Source organism: Hyaena hyaena, unplaced genomic scaffold (assembly GCF_003009895.1).
Source record: "Hyaena hyaena isolate Hyena2069 unplaced genomic scaffold, ASM300989v1 scaffold_163, whole genome shotgun sequence".
NCBI lineage: Eukaryota > Metazoa > Chordata > Mammalia > Carnivora > Hyaenidae > Hyaena > Hyaena hyaena.
In genome coordinates this window covers 1,350,286-1,369,617 of record NW_024080794.1, presented here as the reverse complement: position 1 = coordinate 1,369,617, position 19,332 = coordinate 1,350,286, and the positions used below count along the sequence as shown (strand labels likewise).

General features: G+C 38.2%; 1 protein-coding gene across 3 annotated transcripts in view; it reads right to left on the bottom strand.

Annotated features, from left to right (window-relative positions):
• STARD13 (StAR related lipid transfer domain containing 13) overlaps nt 1-19,332 on the bottom strand; it is a 178,926-nt gene that overhangs the window by 27,306 nt on the left and 132,288 nt on the right. For all 3 annotated transcript variants that reach the window (XM_039239845.1, XM_039239846.1, XM_039239847.1), the window contains exon 4: nt 7,850-7,913. In XM_039239845.1, the coding sequence (XP_039095776.1) occupies nt 7,850-7,913 (64 nt within the window). The remainder of the gene's footprint in view (nt 1-7,849; nt 7,914-19,332) is intronic.

The window sequence follows — 19,332 nt, the reverse complement described above, 5'->3', positions numbered from 1 at the left end:
GTTTGGGTTCCTTGAGGCCAGAGGTGTCCTCGGTTATCGTTGCTAACACTTGTGGCCCAGGACAGACCTGGACCTAGGGCAAAAAACAATAATTTCCCTCCAAGATGGATGGATTCATCAGCTTCTTCCTTCTCCTCATCCTGCTTATTACCAAGACCCAACTCTGAAATGGCTTTCAAATCTGTCCCCTCATTCATATCTTCCCTCTCACTCCCTTTGTGTAGGCCCCTGGCACCTCTGTCTGGGTCTGTTACAGTAAAGGTCTGGCTAGAATCCTTATCTCCAGCGTCTTCCCCATCCAAACAGCTTTCTACACTGTAATCCAAATATGATCGTGTAATTTTCCAGCTTCAAAGCCTTCAGCTTTCCTTGGCCTTCCTAGAAGTCTTCAGCGTGGCATTCAAAGCCCTTTCAACCTGCCTGCAGTGTACTGTTCTTGCCTCATTTCAGTTGTGGCTCCCAGTTTCCCTGCTCCCTGGCCTCTCTGCTCCAAGGCAATGACTTGGACCTCCTATAGCATTTGGATTAGATCTGTGTTGTGGCACTTCTTCTAATGATAACTTAAGTTCATGCTACTCACATCCACTCTCAGTTGTTAGAGGTAAGCTCATTAAGAGAAGGGCTTGTGTTTCTGTGTCTTATTCATATTTATAACCTCCCCAATGTCAAGCGCATAGTAATTGCCCAATACTGTTGTCTTATTTGAATTAAATTTATTCTACTTTGGCATCTGGTTCTAAGACTTGGTTCCAAATTCTAGTAGTGCCAGGTAAGAGTTTAGGTGATTGTTTGCAAATTGCTTCTTCTCTCCAAAGTTTCTATCAACTCATGAAATGGTACTAAAACCATGTTCTGCCTCACGGGTTTGCTGAGGGAGTTAAATGAAATAATGCATTTAGTAGGCCCTCATTGAGGAGTATTTGTTATTTTCCAGTGTCTACTAAATTGCTTATCTATTTATTGTCTATCTAAGAAAATTGCTTACCTATCTTTTTACGTATCTACTGTCTACTTACTCCCCCTTAATTTTGTGATATATTCTCTTTTCAAGAAGAAGTAAATAGATGCTCAGCTGATAAATACTATCATCTCCCCATTTTCATTTATTTCTTGAAAATCTAGATTCACATGGGTTGGACTAAGTGACATATTTGAACATTCATGTACAGTGGAAGGTGGAAGAAAGTAAAAAACTAAAATGCTAATGGAGAATTCCATACCTTTGGGATCACAGTGGGAAATTAGCTTTGAGTTTAAAAAAGGTTATATCAAGCTTTGTCAAAAGAGTTTAAAAAAGTGTACATGTAGAAAAAAAGGAAAGGGTCTCAGATGATGAATCAAAGCTATACATTCTTTATAGCATTTTAGATTTCTCTCTTCCTGTGATTGACACAGTAAGACATGACATTGGAGGGCCATTTACATATCAGGCACCATAATAGGTTGAAGGGTGAGCTCACTGAATTTTCAGATCACATTTCAGGAAGCTAGTAAAAAGAAGCTGATATTAAGTTAGCATTCTGAAAAAGCCCTTTCAGCAAATACCTTTTGAGAAGGCAAAGGAAGGATATATTTTTACAGAAAATGTAGATATTTTAAATAGAAACTACGATATTTAGTGTGGGCTCCAACGAGCTCTCTCAAGTTAGCCCAAACTTGGTTACTGATGCTAGCAAACCACATACTAGTTAGATAAGGATTCCTTTATTTTGGTCAGGAAGAGATGCCAAGCTGGGTACTGTGGACTGGGAATGGAAGGCTTGCTCCCGTCTGCTAGACTCTAAGAGCTTATTGTATCAGCTTTGGGGAACAGGAAGGTATTTACAACCCAACCAAGCCATGTGAAAAAGTGGTAAACTCCTGGGAAAAAAAGGCCAAGAGTTCAGGGGAATTTTGCAGTATTTAGATCTTTTGAACCAAAACAAACAAACGAAAACCAAAGCCAAAAACCAAACAAAACAAAGAAAATAGAAAAACACCCATTCTCCTTTAGCATCCTGTGCATATGATTATCAGAGTATGTCCCAAAGGGCAGTGACATGATTCTGTCTGTTTTTTCCACCAGGCAGAATCTTTCAACTTACTGACAGTGACATACAATAAGAAACTTCCCATCACAGCTTAAGGCACACATATGTTACAACAAACAAACATACAAACAGATAAATAAACAAGCTCATGCTATAAATATTATCCTTGTTTTTACTCTGATATTTTATAATCTAGTTTAATCTGTTTCTTTTTTTTTTCAGTATTGTCTGTTACCCACCAAATTCATTTCACAACCCACCAATGTGTCATAATTGACAATATGACAATATGAAAAACACACTGCACTAGAGTTTAAGTTTTTTTTTTTAAACACTCAGGGCTCAGCAGACTTAACATGCATACAACTGACTCTCTAGTATTGTGGAAGTGTACTGATTAAAAGATATTGAGATCTCCTCTGTTTGATAATTTTTTGAGACTAAAAACAAATAGCTTGATTCTTTAGAAATGTGAAATGGAAATCTCTAGGAGTCAGATATATTTATGAGAAAAAGACACACCAGACAAACCTTAATCTCCCTCTCAATGGTTTAGTAGACAATAGAAATAGAGACACAGAGTGTCTGGATTTTAGCAAAAGAAGTGACACAAGGTTCTCACGATATTGTTGTGGCCAAGATGGCTCACTGTGTTGGATGCTATAGAGAGTTTTGTTGGTAACTGGTTGAGTGGCTCATACCAAAGTGTGGTCAAAAGGCTGAATGCAACTAAGGGAGAGTTGTCTGGAGGATGTCTCAAACTTATGTTCATTTTAAGAGTAACTTGAATGAGCCAGGAGAACTCATATTTTTAAAATATGAATATGGCACAAGGTAACTCACTAAGTGATCTTGACCAAGGTACCCTTTTTGAGAGTCAATTTCTCAGCTGTAAATGGGAATAATAATAATATACATCCAGGATGATTTGTCAGCATCGTCAAAGGAGATTATACGTGAAAATGCCACATAAACCTTAAAGTGCAACATAAAGCTAATTATTGTTGTTAGAGACCGGTGATATTGAGATGTATAAAGATCTTAACAGAGCTGAACAATGGCCTCTTAATAAGATAAGATTTCAAAACTGAAAATAAATAAATAAATAAATAAATAAAAAACCAAACAAACAAAAAAAAACGTCAAGTCACTCACCACAGACAGTTTGAGAAACTTTGAGATTGAGCAGAGGTCAGAAAACTTTCTGTAAAGGGTCAGATAGTAAATATTATAGGTTTCTGGACCATGCAATCTCTGTCACACCTGGTCAACTCTGCTGTTAACAGCCAGAAGAATGAGTCTGCTAATACAACTTTCACTTTTTTTTTTTTTGCAAAAACAGGAGTGGTGGTTTGCCAATGCCCAGTCTAGAGGATTGAGAGCTGAAGGGCTGCTGTATGAAAAGAGCGAAATATATACTTGGTACTTCTGCAGAGAAAAGAGCCAGAATCCAATGGGCAAGTTTACATCAAATCAGCCTTTGGTTTATTATATGGAAGACTTCCAGTAATTAGAAAGCAAATAAATTGCCTTGCAGTGCAGTGAACTCATCATGGCTAGATGCTTACAGGCAGAGGCTGAGTGAACTATGAGCAACACTCTCAGAAGTAAATCCTGCAATGGATGAGAGCCTGGAGGAGATGATGGCATATGCCTTCCAACTCAAAGATCTATGGTTCTAGGATATCCACCTGCAATTATCTTCCATGTAAGAGTGTAAAACTCTCCAGTCAAGTGAATGCTGGAATAGGATGTAACTGTTTTCTCTTTTGGCTCTGCTGTTTGGAACTACTGGGAAGTGTCTAACTTGGTTGGGAGAGACTGGGGTGTGTGTGAAAAGTAGAGGGGGTGGAAGGGAGAGGGGACCAGGCCCCTGGGCAACAGCTGCAGCTGCTTTGAAATGCTGATATCATCCAGGCCAGGAGATGCTGGCTGCAAGGTGGCAATTAGTCATGGTTTCTGTGCTGCTTTCCACCTTTGGTTATGATTCAGAGAGCTTTTATTAAAACTATAACTTTAACCAGAACCATTTGAAGCCACTCTTTCTCTCTTGGGAAATTTCAGGGAAGAGCCTTGTGAGTGTCTGTGCCCGTCTCTTTCCTCATGTAACAGACAGCCTTGCTGGAGTCTTCAGTCTCCAACTTTAACTTTGAATGGAAATCATACCACATAAACACTAACAAATGGGGGATTTTAAGGTCATCGTGAAGCAAGTGTGAATTTTGTAGTTGATGAAGAAGAAATAGTTTTTCTGAGAACAAGTAGCTCTGTGTGTGCCTTGGAGTTTTTAATGTAGATGAAGTGCTGATATTTGTTTTTTTCTAAAAAACTGGGAACATTCTTAGCTGAAATTATATATTCCTCAGAGACAAATGCCAACCAGACATTGCAAAAGAAAGGTTTTTAAAAAATTATTATTGTGTTTTTATTTTAATGGCATTTGGCCAGACCCTTACTCGGGAAACAGGAGCCCACACAGGCGCACAGCTGTAAGAGGCAGCTAATCCATGGTTACACAGAAAGTTAGATGCGTATCTTCCATTCGAGTGAACTGGAGCTGAGTTGGGGGGGGCACCTGTTCAGAAGCTGGAATGTACCATGTGCAGGGCCGCAGAGATAGGAGCCTGAAGCCAGAGGCAGGCAACGGCTGGTGCCCTCAGGGTCTCCAGAAATGCCTCCTGCCTGGGTTTTAGTAAGTGTCTCGGCGACATGTGTGGCCAAGACTGAGAATACTCTTCTCTACCCGACTCTCAACAGGGAAGGTTACCTTGAATCTCTGAAAAACCACTTTTCTCTTCCACCAAGAGAGAATTTTGCGGTGCTATCTTGAGAGGCGGAGGCAGGTGTGATTTCATTTTTCCTGGCGCTTTACAAGTAGCATTTGTGGTCCAAGAAAAGTGCGTGCCTAACTAATATGAATGAGGCCTCACCGTCCTCATCTATTTGTGGGCTTGTTTTTCTTTCTTGGGTGACCCCACCAAACTCTTCAGAATTAAAAAAAAAAAATCCAGTGAGAAGAAAATGCAAAGCAGAGCAAAGAGATTCACTGTGAGAGACTCAGAGATGCATTTCAATGAGGACATTAAATAAATCATGGACTTCTGTACAGATGGCAAGAAACATCCCTCTTCTAAAAACAACAATAAAAATATAATTGTATGTGTTGCGGAGGAAACTCTTCCAGGCCTCAGGCCAAGTGCCAGAAGCCCCTTCAGGCTCCAGCACATTTCTGAATTTTTTGTGTTATATTTTTAAAAAATTTTTAAATGTTTATTTATTTTTGAGAGAGACAGAGATAGAGCATGAGCAGGGGAGGGGCAGAGAGAGGGAGACACAGAATCTGAAGCAGGCTCCAGGCTCTGAGTTGTCAGCATAGAGCCGCACGCGGGGCTCGAACTCACGAACAGCAAGATTATGACCTGAGCCTAAGTCAGATGCTTAACCGACTGAGCCACCAGGCTCACCCACCCTTTGTGTTATTTTTGTAAAGTTTTTAAAAAATGTTTATTTACTTATTTTGAGGAAGATTCGGGGCTCGAACTCATGAACTGTGAGGCCATGACCTGAGCTGAAATGAAGAGTCAGATGCTTAACCAACTGAGCCACCCAGGCGCCCCTGTGAATTCTTTGAAAGGTGAGAGGGGGCAGTTTGGTGCCAGAATATCTGGGGTCAGACCCTGCTATTTCTGCATGACTTGGAGCAAGTTACTCCCTCTGCATCTGTGATGTGGAGCCACAGTGAGGGGTAGCGCCTGGCACGCAGTGTGCTCTGTGTGGGGGTTTGATGCCCACACAGATGCTAGATGAGCACATGTAGCCCTTCCACTGGTCCAAAGGGAGAAAGAAAGACTGGGGCTACGGACAGTTAGGCGATTTGGAGATGACATTCTACAGAATGAATCATGTCTGGGCCTCTGCAGGTGAGAGATAAGGATTATATTTTTATTTCTTAGATTGCCTAAAATGAGGACATACCTAGAGGAAATGCTGCTGATCTTCTTTTTCTTCCAAATAAACTAATTCCAAAGTTGACTGCAACGTCACATGGTGCTTTTCTCAAGTTTCATTTTCTATGTTTGATCACTTGGCCTAGGCCGAGTCTGTATTTATTTTTTGTATTTATTTATTTATTTATTTAGTTTTTTGGTGCAATAAAATAAAGGATGAGCCTATGACTTGTGGAGCGGGCAGATCACAGGAATGGACACCCCCACACAGGGTCTCCTGTGTAACTGCTTAGACTACAGCCCCAGATGCTGGTCATTATTGCGACTCACAAGGTGGTTAAGACCACATGTTGAAATTATTTATTTGAAAATTCAGGCCATGTCTTCTCAATTTACACAGTGAAAAGCCATATTTTATTCGAGTGCATGCATTTGTGAGGCCTCTAGCTAAGCAGCGGCTGTAGGGGCGAGGGCCACTATATGTAACGTGAGGAATGAATTAAGAATGTCAGAATACTGCAATGACCGATTTACCAGGGAGCTTTTATGAAGGTAACACACAAACAGCCTAACAAATGTTATTTGGGCCGATCTCACATGTGGGTTTTTGAAAAGCTGGTGATAGGGTGAGAATCCAATCACTGACTGCACTTGGTTGAAAACAAATCATGTCATTAGTTTTTGTCTTTTGTAATACACTGCAGCTATACAGATCTGTCTAGGAAGCCGTATGGCCCAGCCATGCTTTAGACACACAGGCGTGGCTGTGTTAGGTTTAATAAGAACCGTGTGTTACAACCAAAACAACATCTGATGCTCATGCTTCAAATAGTGTGTATGCTTTTCAAGGGGTCTTTTCAGCCAGACAGCTGTTGGGACACTTATTCCCACATTTTTAATTTGTCTTCGGCCTAGACAAATTGCTCATATTTTAATATTTCTCTGGATATTGTTTTTCACCATTTTACCTCATTAGCTTAAATCTTTGGTTTATAACTCAAAACCCCCAATTGTTTTTAAGGCGAGGTCAACCGAAATTCATTTGCTTTTTTTTTTTTCCTTTGGGTGCTATTTTAGAACAGAAATTCAAGTTCAAGTTATTTTTAATGATTAGGTTACTTAGGAGTGACTTAAAATCCATTGGATTTAATGATTTCTCTGTGTAGACCAGGATAAAGAGCACTTTCTTTTGACTCAAAGATGTTTTCTCTGCTTCTTCAAAATATATTGTGGCTTGACTTGTTACATATCGGAGATGTGAAATGAAAAAAAAGTAGTCAACGATCTTAATTTTGAATTTCCCAAGAGGATCAATTCACTGAGAGAGAGAGGTCTTTCAGCGACAGTGGTTATTAGGAGCCTTGATTTTGGAGTTAGGCATGCCTGAGTTCGAAGCTCTGTTCTCCCACTAGTTTAAAGATCATGAGCAAATGAGAACCCATTCAAGTTTTATTTCCTTTGTCTAGAACACAGAGAACCCTACCTCAATGGATTCAATGAGATCACAGATGGCAAGTGCATAACATAGCTCTTAGAAAACAGTAAGTGCTTAATAAAGTATCCACTGTATGGAGTGGATACTTATGACTAAAGAAACTTCTAAAAGATGACCACAGAGAAGGCATTTTAGATCTTTAAGCAAAACCCTTTGATCAAAACAAAAGCAAAGTGAAATGGTGAAACAAATAGACCTCAGCCTGGATTTATAATGGAACTTATTTTTGATGGTTATGATGAGCTGGGATATTTGAAGAATAAACATAGATGGTCAGGGATTTCAGAATTTTGTTTGGGTTCCTACTGTTTTTAATCTATGAATGCAAACTTCTTTTGTTAATGTAGCCATGATCTCAGTAAGGTGTAGACACCTACCTTTTTTCTTTGGAAGTTCACATCAAGTTTCATTGAGGCACACTTGTTCAATGTATGGAGTCGTCTAAAAAGAAGCAAAAACGTGGTGATTGCTACCACTAATAAACCTAAATTTTCTTTTCAGATTGATAATTCTCATTTATTTCCAATGACGTTGAAAGTGCAGAAACAAGAAGTTATGTCCCAACAAAGTACTGTACCCACTCAAGGTATGCTATACAAGCGTTCTTGTTGGCTCTCCAGTCTTCAGAATTGAGAGAACTCTGCCATGAAGCCTTCCAGGCCCTGCATTCTCTAATCTAAACCCAGTCTTTTCCTGGCTTCCCTTTCCTTTCCTGGAATGCATGAACAGTCATCTTAGCCTTGCTTTCACCAGCTCCTCCGTTCATTTGCCATCTCAATCACGCTGGTCGCCAAATTCAGATCAGTCCTCTTCCCTTCTCTTGGGCTGTTAGGTATAAATGGTAGAATAACTCAGTGTTGCATTATAGATGCTAAATTTATATTATATATTATAATTAAATGGTGTCCCCACCAAAACTCATATATGTTGAAACCCTAACTCCCAAAGTGATTGTATAATTATAAGAATTAATTGAGGTTAAATGAGGTCGCAGTACCTTGATCCAACAGAATTTGTTCCTTATAAGGAGAGACACCAGAGAGCTTGCACTCTCTCAATCTGCTGTGTGAGAACACAGTGAGAAGGTGGCTGTCTGCTAGTCAGAAAGATTGTGCTTCCTAAAGACCAAGCCCTGCTGGCACCTTGATCTTGGACTTTCCAGCCTCCAGAACTGTGAGAAAATAAATGTCTGTTGTTTAAGACACGCAGTCTGTGGTACTTTGTTACGGCAGCCCATGCTGACGAATAAATACATTTTGATTTTCATCCTCAGCTGGGCTCTCAAAATTGCTACTCAGCATTCCCTTCATTTTTTCGTCTGGTTGGCTCCCAATCTCAGATTGTGAAAAGTATCCCAGTCCCACAACAGAGGCCTTACCCACTGCTGCCAGTGAGAAAATATAGCTGAATATAAGCTACTAGATACAAATTCTTTTAATAATCCTTTCCTTCATCATAAAAAAAAATGATGTTCCTACTCTTTTTCAAAGGTAATCCTTTCATCTTGTTTTTTATTTCAACATCTACCACTTCATCTGGGACCATGGTACCTCATTTATTCCCTTATCTCAGCAAATTCTCTCAACTGCTTTCTTCTCTTTAAGCTTATCCCTGTTTTGAACAAATTGACTAACCAATTAGTTAGCTACCTAAATAAACTAAATAATCACACAAACTACCAATTTCCCCCTCAATCCTAATCTTTCCATCAAGCAACTATACTAACCTACCCCAAAATTCCCTTCCCTGCACTACTCAATCGGCTGAGAACAGTCTCAATTTCCTTAATTTACTCTTCAATCCATTACAATGTAATTTCCTGAAATGCTCTTGCAAATACCTTTACTATTTTTCTTTTCTGATTATGACTTAAAAATCATAGTTATTGAATGCACATGGTGTAAAGAGTCAAACATTACCCCTTGTGTCCTTTTCCATTTATGCCTCACTGGAGGCAACTCTTTCACCTGTTTATTTTGCTGGTGTTTATCTCTAACAACATGTTTATGCTGTTACTTCTTGATTTTTTAGTACAAATCATTATTTATAGACTTTATTCTATGCATGATGAAGATTTAATTTTTTTAAAGATGATTTTTTAATTTTTATTTATTTTTTTAATGTTTTATTTATTTCTGAGAGAGAGAGAGAGACACACACACAGCATGAGCAGGGGAGAGGCAGAGAGAGAGAGACACACACACAGAATCTGAAACAGGCTCCAGGCTCTGAGCTAGCTGTCAGCACAAAGCCCGATGCAGAGCTCGAACCCACAAACTGTGAGATCATGACCTGAGCCAAAGTCCAAGGCTTAACCGACTGAGCCACCCAGGCGCCCTATGGATTTAATTTTTTAATATCTATTCCCATCTCTCGCCTACCCTGCATTGATACACTTTATCTTTTATAATTATAGTTATATCATAATTTCAGTTTTTTGATAGATCAGGATTCAGTGTTTATTATATTTATTATTGACCATATAAATGTTGTTCACATGTATATCATACTCTGATTACTCTGTCTTCCATTCTCAACTTTTCACTATCCCAGGAGTTAATAAGCATCTTATTTATTTGTTTTTTTAGTTTTCAATGTATTTATCCCTAAATTCAAACTCAAATACTTCCTCAGCTATCTAACTCCCTAAGTGTGTTAATCTATTAATTTAATTTCCTTGGTGACGTCTCTCTCAGGGCCTTCTTCCCTGTTCTATTTGGGGTTTGCTGCCTTATTTTTATTTTATTTTATTTTATTATCATGGACTGATCAGATTTCTCAGCACTCAGATTCTCAGATTCCTCTTGAGAGTGTTTTCTAATATGCTGAAGCTGAGTTACAAAAGAGGCCTAAGAACCTCAATATTTAGAACATAAATATCACTGTCTCTAAAGCTCCCATTTTCAATTGAGTGTCTCACCTTCAACTATGTCTGGTGTCCCCCAGCCTAGGGGACTTCTGTTTTAGCCTTTCTAGGCAATAAACTTCCAGTTTTGTGTTGATGGTAGGGAAGAAAAGTCACCTAGATACAAATTGGGGGAGTAAATCTAGGGCTCTACCTACTTTAAAATAGAATTTCAAACAACCCTCTTCTTTTTAGCCTCCATTAAATGTCAATCCCCATTTTTGAGCTTTTTAGGATTACTGTAGTACAGACTGAGATTATGACTTACTTCACTGACCGCTTAGTTTTTATTTCCTGGGCTTGCCAAGTTCTCTCCTACATTATTTCTGTTTCTCTGCTTTGAAAATTTTGTAGTTGAGGTGTCTCTTTCTGTAAGGACATCTGCTTTTGTAAAGGAACGCCTCTCTAAATCAGTGGGAATTTACAAAGCAAGAAAATTCATGTGTTCAGTCTCCTATCTTTCGTATTCTCACTGCGCTGGCTTTAAATCTTCAGCTCAATGAGTTTTGGCAATTTTAACTACCCGCAAACAAGGTAAAGAACATTTTTGCACATAGGAAAGTTCTCTTCTGCTCCTTTACCATCAATTCTCATCATCACATCCCTTCCTATTCCTTCAGGGCATCCTCTTTCTGATTTCTATCACCCATAGACTGATTTGGCCAATTCATTGTTATATAAATGAAATCATATGGCACGTAGTTTTGTGTGTCTGGTTTTTTTTTTCCCAACACAATATTTTTGAGATTGATCCATTTTATGAGGTATAGCAGTAATCATTCCTTTTAATTGCTGAGTAGTTTTCCATGGTATAAAGATATACAGTTGATTTATCTACTCTTTTATAGGTGGATATTTAGGCTATTTCCAGTTTTGACCAGTGACTTTTTGATCACCAAATTCTATATCTTCTTTTTAGCAAATACCTATTTGTAGTAATGGACACTAATCACCACTTTCCATTCTTTGAAACTTTTCTCTTTGGTGTTCAAGATTATGAATTCCCTCGTCTCTCTAAACACTATCTCCTTCCTGTCACCAAGTGGTACTTGCCCCTTAACTATTAATATTTTTTAGAATTCAGACTGTAGTCTTTGCTCAATATACTGAAATATATTATCCCATCTTAAAATAGACTCTGACGATGTCCAATCTTCTTTCTCAAACCCAGACACCTCCCTTGAGCCCCAGAGTTACATTTCTAACTACTCACTAATCTCACCCATTTGTGGGGTTCTGCTGACCCTTCAAACTCAACTTTCAAAACTGAGCTCATTGTATTCTCTTCAAAACTTGTTTCTGCTACTAAATGTCTTATCCTGATTAAAAGCATCACCAAGTAGGCCACCCAAGTGGAGTCATCTTGATACTTTTCTTCTTTAAGGTCTGTATTCATTTGATTACCAAGTCCGGTCAATTATACATCTGTGGTATTTTTGAAGTCTTGGCTCTCCTTTGGCCTTCTTTTGGTGCCTTCTCATCATTTACCTAAAGTCAGGCAATAGCCTCTTAATTGGTTTCACTACTACTTCAAACGCTTGACATTGAAACCAGTTCTATTTCTCAACTTTTTCTCATGTCACTCATTTCTTTAAAAATATTTGATGACTCCCCTTATTTTCAGCCATCTCCAGTATACCCACTGACTACATATTCATTAGTGTCAAATATAATAAGCAACCCTGGATTAGAAACTGATCATTTAGTCTGAAACTATCTTTAGCATGGGTTTGGCCTTTGCTTTTATAACTGACAGCCTATCTTTTTGGCCAGTTTCACATATGTTAATCACCACCTAAGACCTAAGAGTGGTATGTGAGGTAAATTTTATATATACATTCTCACTTGGATATATTATGAGATATAGAAGAGCTTAAGTAAATATATGATATATAAGAGCTTAAATAAGTCAATGTTGTTCATTTGGCAACTCTGTAACAGGTTTTAGGTAACGATTGCCTGCCATGTATAAAATTTACTTTTCTAATAAACTTGTTCTTCCATTATAGTTTGGAAGCACAAACAAACATTTTTATTCTGTGCAAAAGTTTTTGATCTACTACATATACAAAAGCCATCAAAGGGCTCATCTTCCATATGTCACATGCTTGAATATGTTTTCTACTTTTTGACACAAACAGGAGGTCGATTTATTATTTTTTAAAACTAGAGACTCAAACAAACTAGATTTGAGTACCTAGATTTGGATCCTTTTGTTTCCCCTAAACCCAGATATTTGCCTGCACTTTAAGAATTAATCCTCTTCTTGGAAAAAATATTTGTAAAATCCATATCTTGTAAAGGACTTGTACCCAGAATACACAAGAACTCCACAATAAATTCCATAATAGGTCAAACAACCTGAGTTTTTAAATGTACAAAATATTTGAACATACAGTTCATTTTTTTCATGTTTTTTTTGAGAGAGAGAGAAAGTGCATGAGCAGGGGAGGAACAGAAAGAGGGAGACACAGAATCTGAAGCAGACTCCAGGCTCCAAGCTCTCAGCACAGAGCCCAATGTGGAGCCTGATGAGGGGCTCGAACTTACAAATTGTGAGAACATGACCTGAGCTGAAGTCAGCCACTTAACCAACTGAGCTACCCAGGCGCTCTTGAATATACAGTTCTAAAAGAAGATATTCAAATGGCAAATAAGCACATGAAAAGATGCTTAGTAGTCATGGGAGAAATGCAAATTAAAATAATAAGACACACTAGAATGCGTAAATTAAAAACACTGACAATACTAAGTTTTAGCAAAGACATAGAACCACTAAAACTTCCAAAAGGATACAGCCTCCTTGGAAAACAGTTTGGCAATTTCTTATTCAATTAAACATATTCTTAGCATCTGACCCAGAAATTCCACTTTTAGTTATTTATATCCAAGATAAAATAAATCATACACCCATACAAAGACACGTACCTGAATATTCACAGCAGATTTATTCAGAAAATAGACCCAAAGTGGAAATAACACAAAGGTCCCTTAAGTGACAAATGGAAATAAAAACTGTGGTATACACATAAAAAGAAATATTCAACAATACAAAGGCACTAACTACTGACACATGCAACAAAATAGATGTGTCTCAGATGCATTATGTGAAGTAAAAGAAGCCAGACACAGAGATCATACACTATGTAATTGCATTTATACAGAATTTTAGAAAAGGTAGAACTGTAGTGACAGAAAACAGTTCAGTAGTTGCAAAATGTCAGCAATTGAGAACTTTTTGAGATAATGGAAATATTCTGTATCATGATTGTGGTGATTGTTATATGACTGTATACATTTGACAAAATTCATCAAATTATTTATGCTTTAAGTTGGTGAATTTTTTAAATGTAAATTATACTTTTAATAAAGCTAAATAAAAAATACTGCAAGTGAGTGACATCGGTGGGAATAGTGGAATAAAAGTCTCTCATACTCTGCTCCTCTATAAAAGTAAGAAGAATATTGGCAACAATGGTCAAAATCAACTTTTTAAGAATTCTGGAAAGTAATGAAGGCTTGCAACAATCCAAGTACTGTCTATATAAGAAAAGTGGTTGAATCTATATAAGAACAGTGAGATTTGAGGCATCTGAACTTGCCCTATTCTCATGTTTCTTTCCTCAGCTCTGCAAAAGCTTTGAAAAACAACAGCATCACAATCAGTAGCTATGAAAACTGGCAGCCTAGCAGCCACTGGGGAAAGAGAATGCATTTGAGTCCCCAAAAGCTCCATTATTAAAGAAGTGTTATAATCTGAGATGCCTGGCAACTGCCTGAATGGCTCCTTTCACAGGACTTATCTTCATTTAACCTGACTCTGAGCTCATCACTGAGAACAGTTTTTCCCCCAGGGTGTTTGTCAAAAACAATCAGCGGCAATTATTTAACATCATAGCTGCCTGAACCAGTGATAACATTTGGGTTAAACAAGATGTGAACCGAAAGGAATAAAAAGGATAGCTGCAAGAATGAGATGTCCATAGGGGACTCAGAAAAGTTCTAACATATTCTTAGGAATCTAGAAGGTCATGAAGGAATGAAGAACTGTGTGCATACCCAGAAAAGGCATGAGAAAGTCCTAATTTCTCACCTCTGCTTGGCATTGTTGATCTGCACAAGCAGGAAATAAAGGCTAACGCAGAATGATCAACTTCTTACTGGAACATTGAAACCATAGCCCAATATGCACAAAGAGCCCTTGACAAAGGCTAGGAGACATACTGATTCAAGGCATTTAAGGAAAGCCCTGTCCAATCATTTGCTGACCACTAAGCTAACCAAGTGGAGACTTCAGTGGTTATTTATAGCAAAGTATTCAGACTTGAGAGAATTAGCTGAGGAATGTCACTGAACTATAGCTAACAACAAACCTTGGGGAGAGGGGATATGATTTTGAGAGTTGCCACATTATAGTGTTTAAAATACCCAGTATTAAACAAAAAATTATAAGACAAAAAACAGATTCTAAATTTAGATGGAGAGACAAAAGACCCAGAATAGCCAACACAATATTGAAGCAGAAGAAAAAAGCTGGAGGATTGATACTACACAACTTCAAGAGTTACTATAAAGCTAAAGTAATCAATACAGTATGACACTGGTAAAAAGAAAATAGACAAGTAGATCAATGTAATAGAGAGCCTAGAAATAGACCAACATAAGTATGGTCAACTGATCTGTGACAAAGGAACAAAAATAATACAATAGAGAACTGGTAGCCTTTCAAAAAATTGTGTTGAAGCAACCGAACACACACACACACACACACACACACACCCACACACACCCATCTAGACACAAACCTACCCTTCACAAAAATTAACTAGAAATGAATCACAGACCTAAATGTAAACACAAAATTATAAGATAACATAGAAGGAAATCTAAATGACTTGAGGTTTGGTGATAACTTTTTAGATACAAAACCAAAGACATGATCTATAAAATAAATAACTGATAAACTGGACTTTAATTAAAATTAAAAACTTTTGTTCTGAGAAAGACATTGTTGAGTGTGTGAGAAGACAAGTTATACATGGAGAAAACATTTGCAAAAAACATATCTGATAAAGGACTATTATCTAAAATATACAAAGAACTCTTAAAAATTAATAAGAAAACAAACAACCCAACTAAAAAATAGGCAAACAGTCTGAATAGACACTTTTCCAAACTAGATACACAGATAGCAAATAAGTATATTAAAAAATGCTTAGCATCATATGTCATTAGAGAATTGCAAATTAAGATAACCATGAAATAAACACCATACACTTACTGAAATGACAAAATTATAAAACACTGACCACACAAAATCCTGACAAGAATGTGAAGCAACAGGAATGCTCATTCACTGCGGTTGGGAATGCAAAATGGTACAGCACTTTGGAAGATAGTCTGAGAGTATCTTACTGCCAAACATACCCTTACCATAGGATTGATCAATTGCACTCCTTGGTCTTTACCCAAATGAGTTGAAAACTTATTTACATATAAATACCTTCACGGGAATGTTTATAGCATATTTATTCACAACTGCAAAAACCTGGAAGCAACCAAGATGTCCTTCAGCAGGTGAATGGATAAATTAACTATGGTACATCCAGACTATGGAATATTATTCAGTGCTAAAAAGAAAATTTTCAAGCCGTGAAAAGACATGGAGGGACCTTAAATGCATACTAAGTGAAAGAAGCCAATTTGAGAAGGCTACATACTGTGTGATTCCAACTATATGACAACTTGGAAAAGACAAAACTATGGATACATGAAAAACATCAGTGGTTGTTAGGAGTTAGGAGGAAGGTCCGAACAGTCAGAACATAATGGATTTTCAGATTTTGTATGGTACTGTAATGGTGGATACAAATCATTATATATTTATCAAAACCCACAGAATGGGTAAGACCAAGAGTGAACCCTAATGCACACAATGGACTTTGGGTGATGATGATGTGTCAGTGTAGGGTCATCCACTGCAATGTACCACTCTGTATGGGATGTTGATAGTGGAAGAGGCTATGTATGTGTATGCACAGGTGTATACAGAAACTCTGTACTTTGTCTTCAATTTTTCTGTGAATCTAAAATGGCTCTTTAAAAAGTCTATTTTTTTAAAGACATAATCTTTGTTTGATTCATTTAAAGATAATTTTATTTATCTGACTTTGAAATTACCGATGTAAAGTTATCTCAATTTCCTTTGGTCTCCATCCACTTGCTCATTAGTTCTCAATCCTATCTAAAAAATTATCATCACTGAAGACCCCTTAGAAATCCTGGGTACAATTTCAAGTATCATACCCACAGCATTCACGTCTTCCTTTCAAAACGTATGTGTGTATCAAATCAGCATGTTGTACACTTTATATATTCTACAATTTTATTTGTCAAATATGCCTCAACAATGCTGGGAAAAAATAGCCGATTTGTTAAGATGAAAAAAAAGACACAAAGAGAGAAAACACTCTTTATGGTGGTCTGAAACTAGGTAGACAGTTCCAATGTGGTATAGAGTCAGCCCATGATTTATTTTGCACGAGGTAAGAAACACTGGTTAGACTGCAAGAATACAAGACGGATGAAGTACATATTCTCAAGAGATGTGAACGTCTCTTTGGGGACTGGCTGCCAGCTACAAGAACATGTCACATAACAGAAGTATTCAGAGCACTGTATCAAAACCCCTGTGAAATTTGGCTGTGAATGAAGCCCATCTTCATTGAGGACAAGTACTTAGCATTGGCATTTGTTTACCTCTAACTTAAGTAATATAAAACCCTTCAGATACTCTGAGTTGGTCTAGCAGGGGTTTCCTGAGAAACTATTCCTGCATGAATAACAATTTTTATTATAAAATTTATTTTATCTGCTGCATGCACAGTGGGCCTTCTACTGGATTAGAGCCCCGTTTGAGGCAGGAACCATAATTTACTCTTCTAATCTGAATTAGGCCTCGCAGGAAATTTTACACACGATCATTTCAATAGGTTTTTCTTTTTTAACTGAACATCCTTTGTTTATACAGGTCCAATCAGTGATTGATTTTAAGTAGTTGCAATAGACTGTGCAGAGTCAGAAGAACAGAATTCTTCTTCCCCACTGACTATGACAGGCTAAGGATTGCATCTTATTTGCATCCCTAATGCCTAGCACTGGGGCTGGCTCAAAGCAAAACCCCTCAGTGAATTTCTCTAAAGAAACTTTAGAGCTTGGTGACCTCTGGGGACAATTTGGTCGGATCCTTTTATTTTCAAATGAGGAGAATAAGGATCTGAGAGGACCACTTGTTCAAGAGAGCCACACATCAGTTAACAGAAGAGAGAGGACTTCTTCTTGCCAGTGATTTCTCTGCTCCTGCCTATCCAGGAAATGAGAGTGTAGTCCTGTACCTAGCACAGGCTAATAAATGGTAGTTTCCTTCCCCTCTTCTTTATTCTATGGAAAAAGAAAATCCACGACACATGATGAAGTCTGTCCACTTGGCGCGTTGAGCAAACTAGATTTCTGTTTTAACATATGCAAAGTAGTTTGATCTTTTCAGAAAAAATGTCACAATGATATCATGGCAGAATCTGTTAATTTCTACTGTTGTCTTCAGAATCCTTGAGAAGGGCTAATACATTAGTAAAGGGGAAATGGAAATCTCATTTTGAGAGTGAAACCAGGGTTCTAATGGGAAAGTCAGTAAGAAGAAAAGAAGTCAAGACTCATTCACCCAACGGTGCACTACCTACGGGGGACAAGGGCAGATGGCAGGCATGCAGAGGTGAACAAGATGTGGTTCCTGCCCTTGAGGATCTCACAGTCCTGCGTGCGATATAAATTTGATAAATAAGAAGTAACTCACTTCCTGAGTGCAAAAGGACAAAGCCTCCCAGAGGAGATAATATTTGAACAAGCCTAGGAAGGACTAGGAGAAATTTGCTGCTTAGGCTAAAAGAGTTACAGGCAAAGCAAAGAGGCATTAAATAGCATGCTTTAATCTAGGACTTGCAAGTACGTGAGTGGGAATGTCTGCAGAGAAAGGCAGGGGCTAGATCACGAAGGACCAAAATGAGCAATCTGGGGTGCAAAGGTGGCTCAGTTGGTTGAGTGTCCGACTTCGGCTTGGGTCATGATCTCACGGTTTGTGAGTTCGAGCCCCATGTCAGGCTCTGTGCTGACAGCTCAGAGCCTGGAGCCTGGTTCAGATTCTCTGTCTCCCTCTCTTTGTGCCCCTCTCCTGCTTGTGCCATGTGTCTCTCTGTCTTTCAAAAATGAATAAACCATTAAAAAAAAAAAGCAATCCATCAGTGATGAAGAACAACTGAAGGATATCAGACAGGAGAGTAGCATAATTAGGTGGCACATTACAAACCTAAGTGGTGGTAGGATGGAGAATGAGCTGAAGAACATTAGGACATGTTTACAATAGTTTGGGTAAAAGATGGCAAAGGGAAGTTGGAGCAGATGAAGATTTGGTCTTTGATGCAGAAGCTGCAGAGGGGGAGAAATAGAGGATGACTCCCAGATTTTGGAGTCACCATGCCATGGAACATAGAAAACAGTGACTTGGGAAAGTCAGTAGAGAGCTGGGAGGGAGAAAATCAGAAGCTTATGTTTGGATGTGTTAACTCTTAGGGACCTTTGTGATGTCCAGGCCCCCTTGAGAATGCTGGGCACAATGGTGACTTAAACAGAAGGTATATAATAATTGAGCCAATCATCCTCAGGGACTTCAGAACCCTGGAAACTCCAGTGTGTCAGGCACAGGCTAGTGAGAAGGGGCCAGGCTTGGAGAAAGTGTGCTCAGAGACATAAAAGGTCAAGTCCTAGAAGCTGTGCAATGAGCATTACGTAAAGGAGTGAGTAGATGGTTCCTTTTTTTAAAAAAAATTCTAAGATGTTTTTATTTATTTATTCTGAGAGACAGAAAGAGAGAGAGAGTGCACATGCATGCTGGCGGAGGAG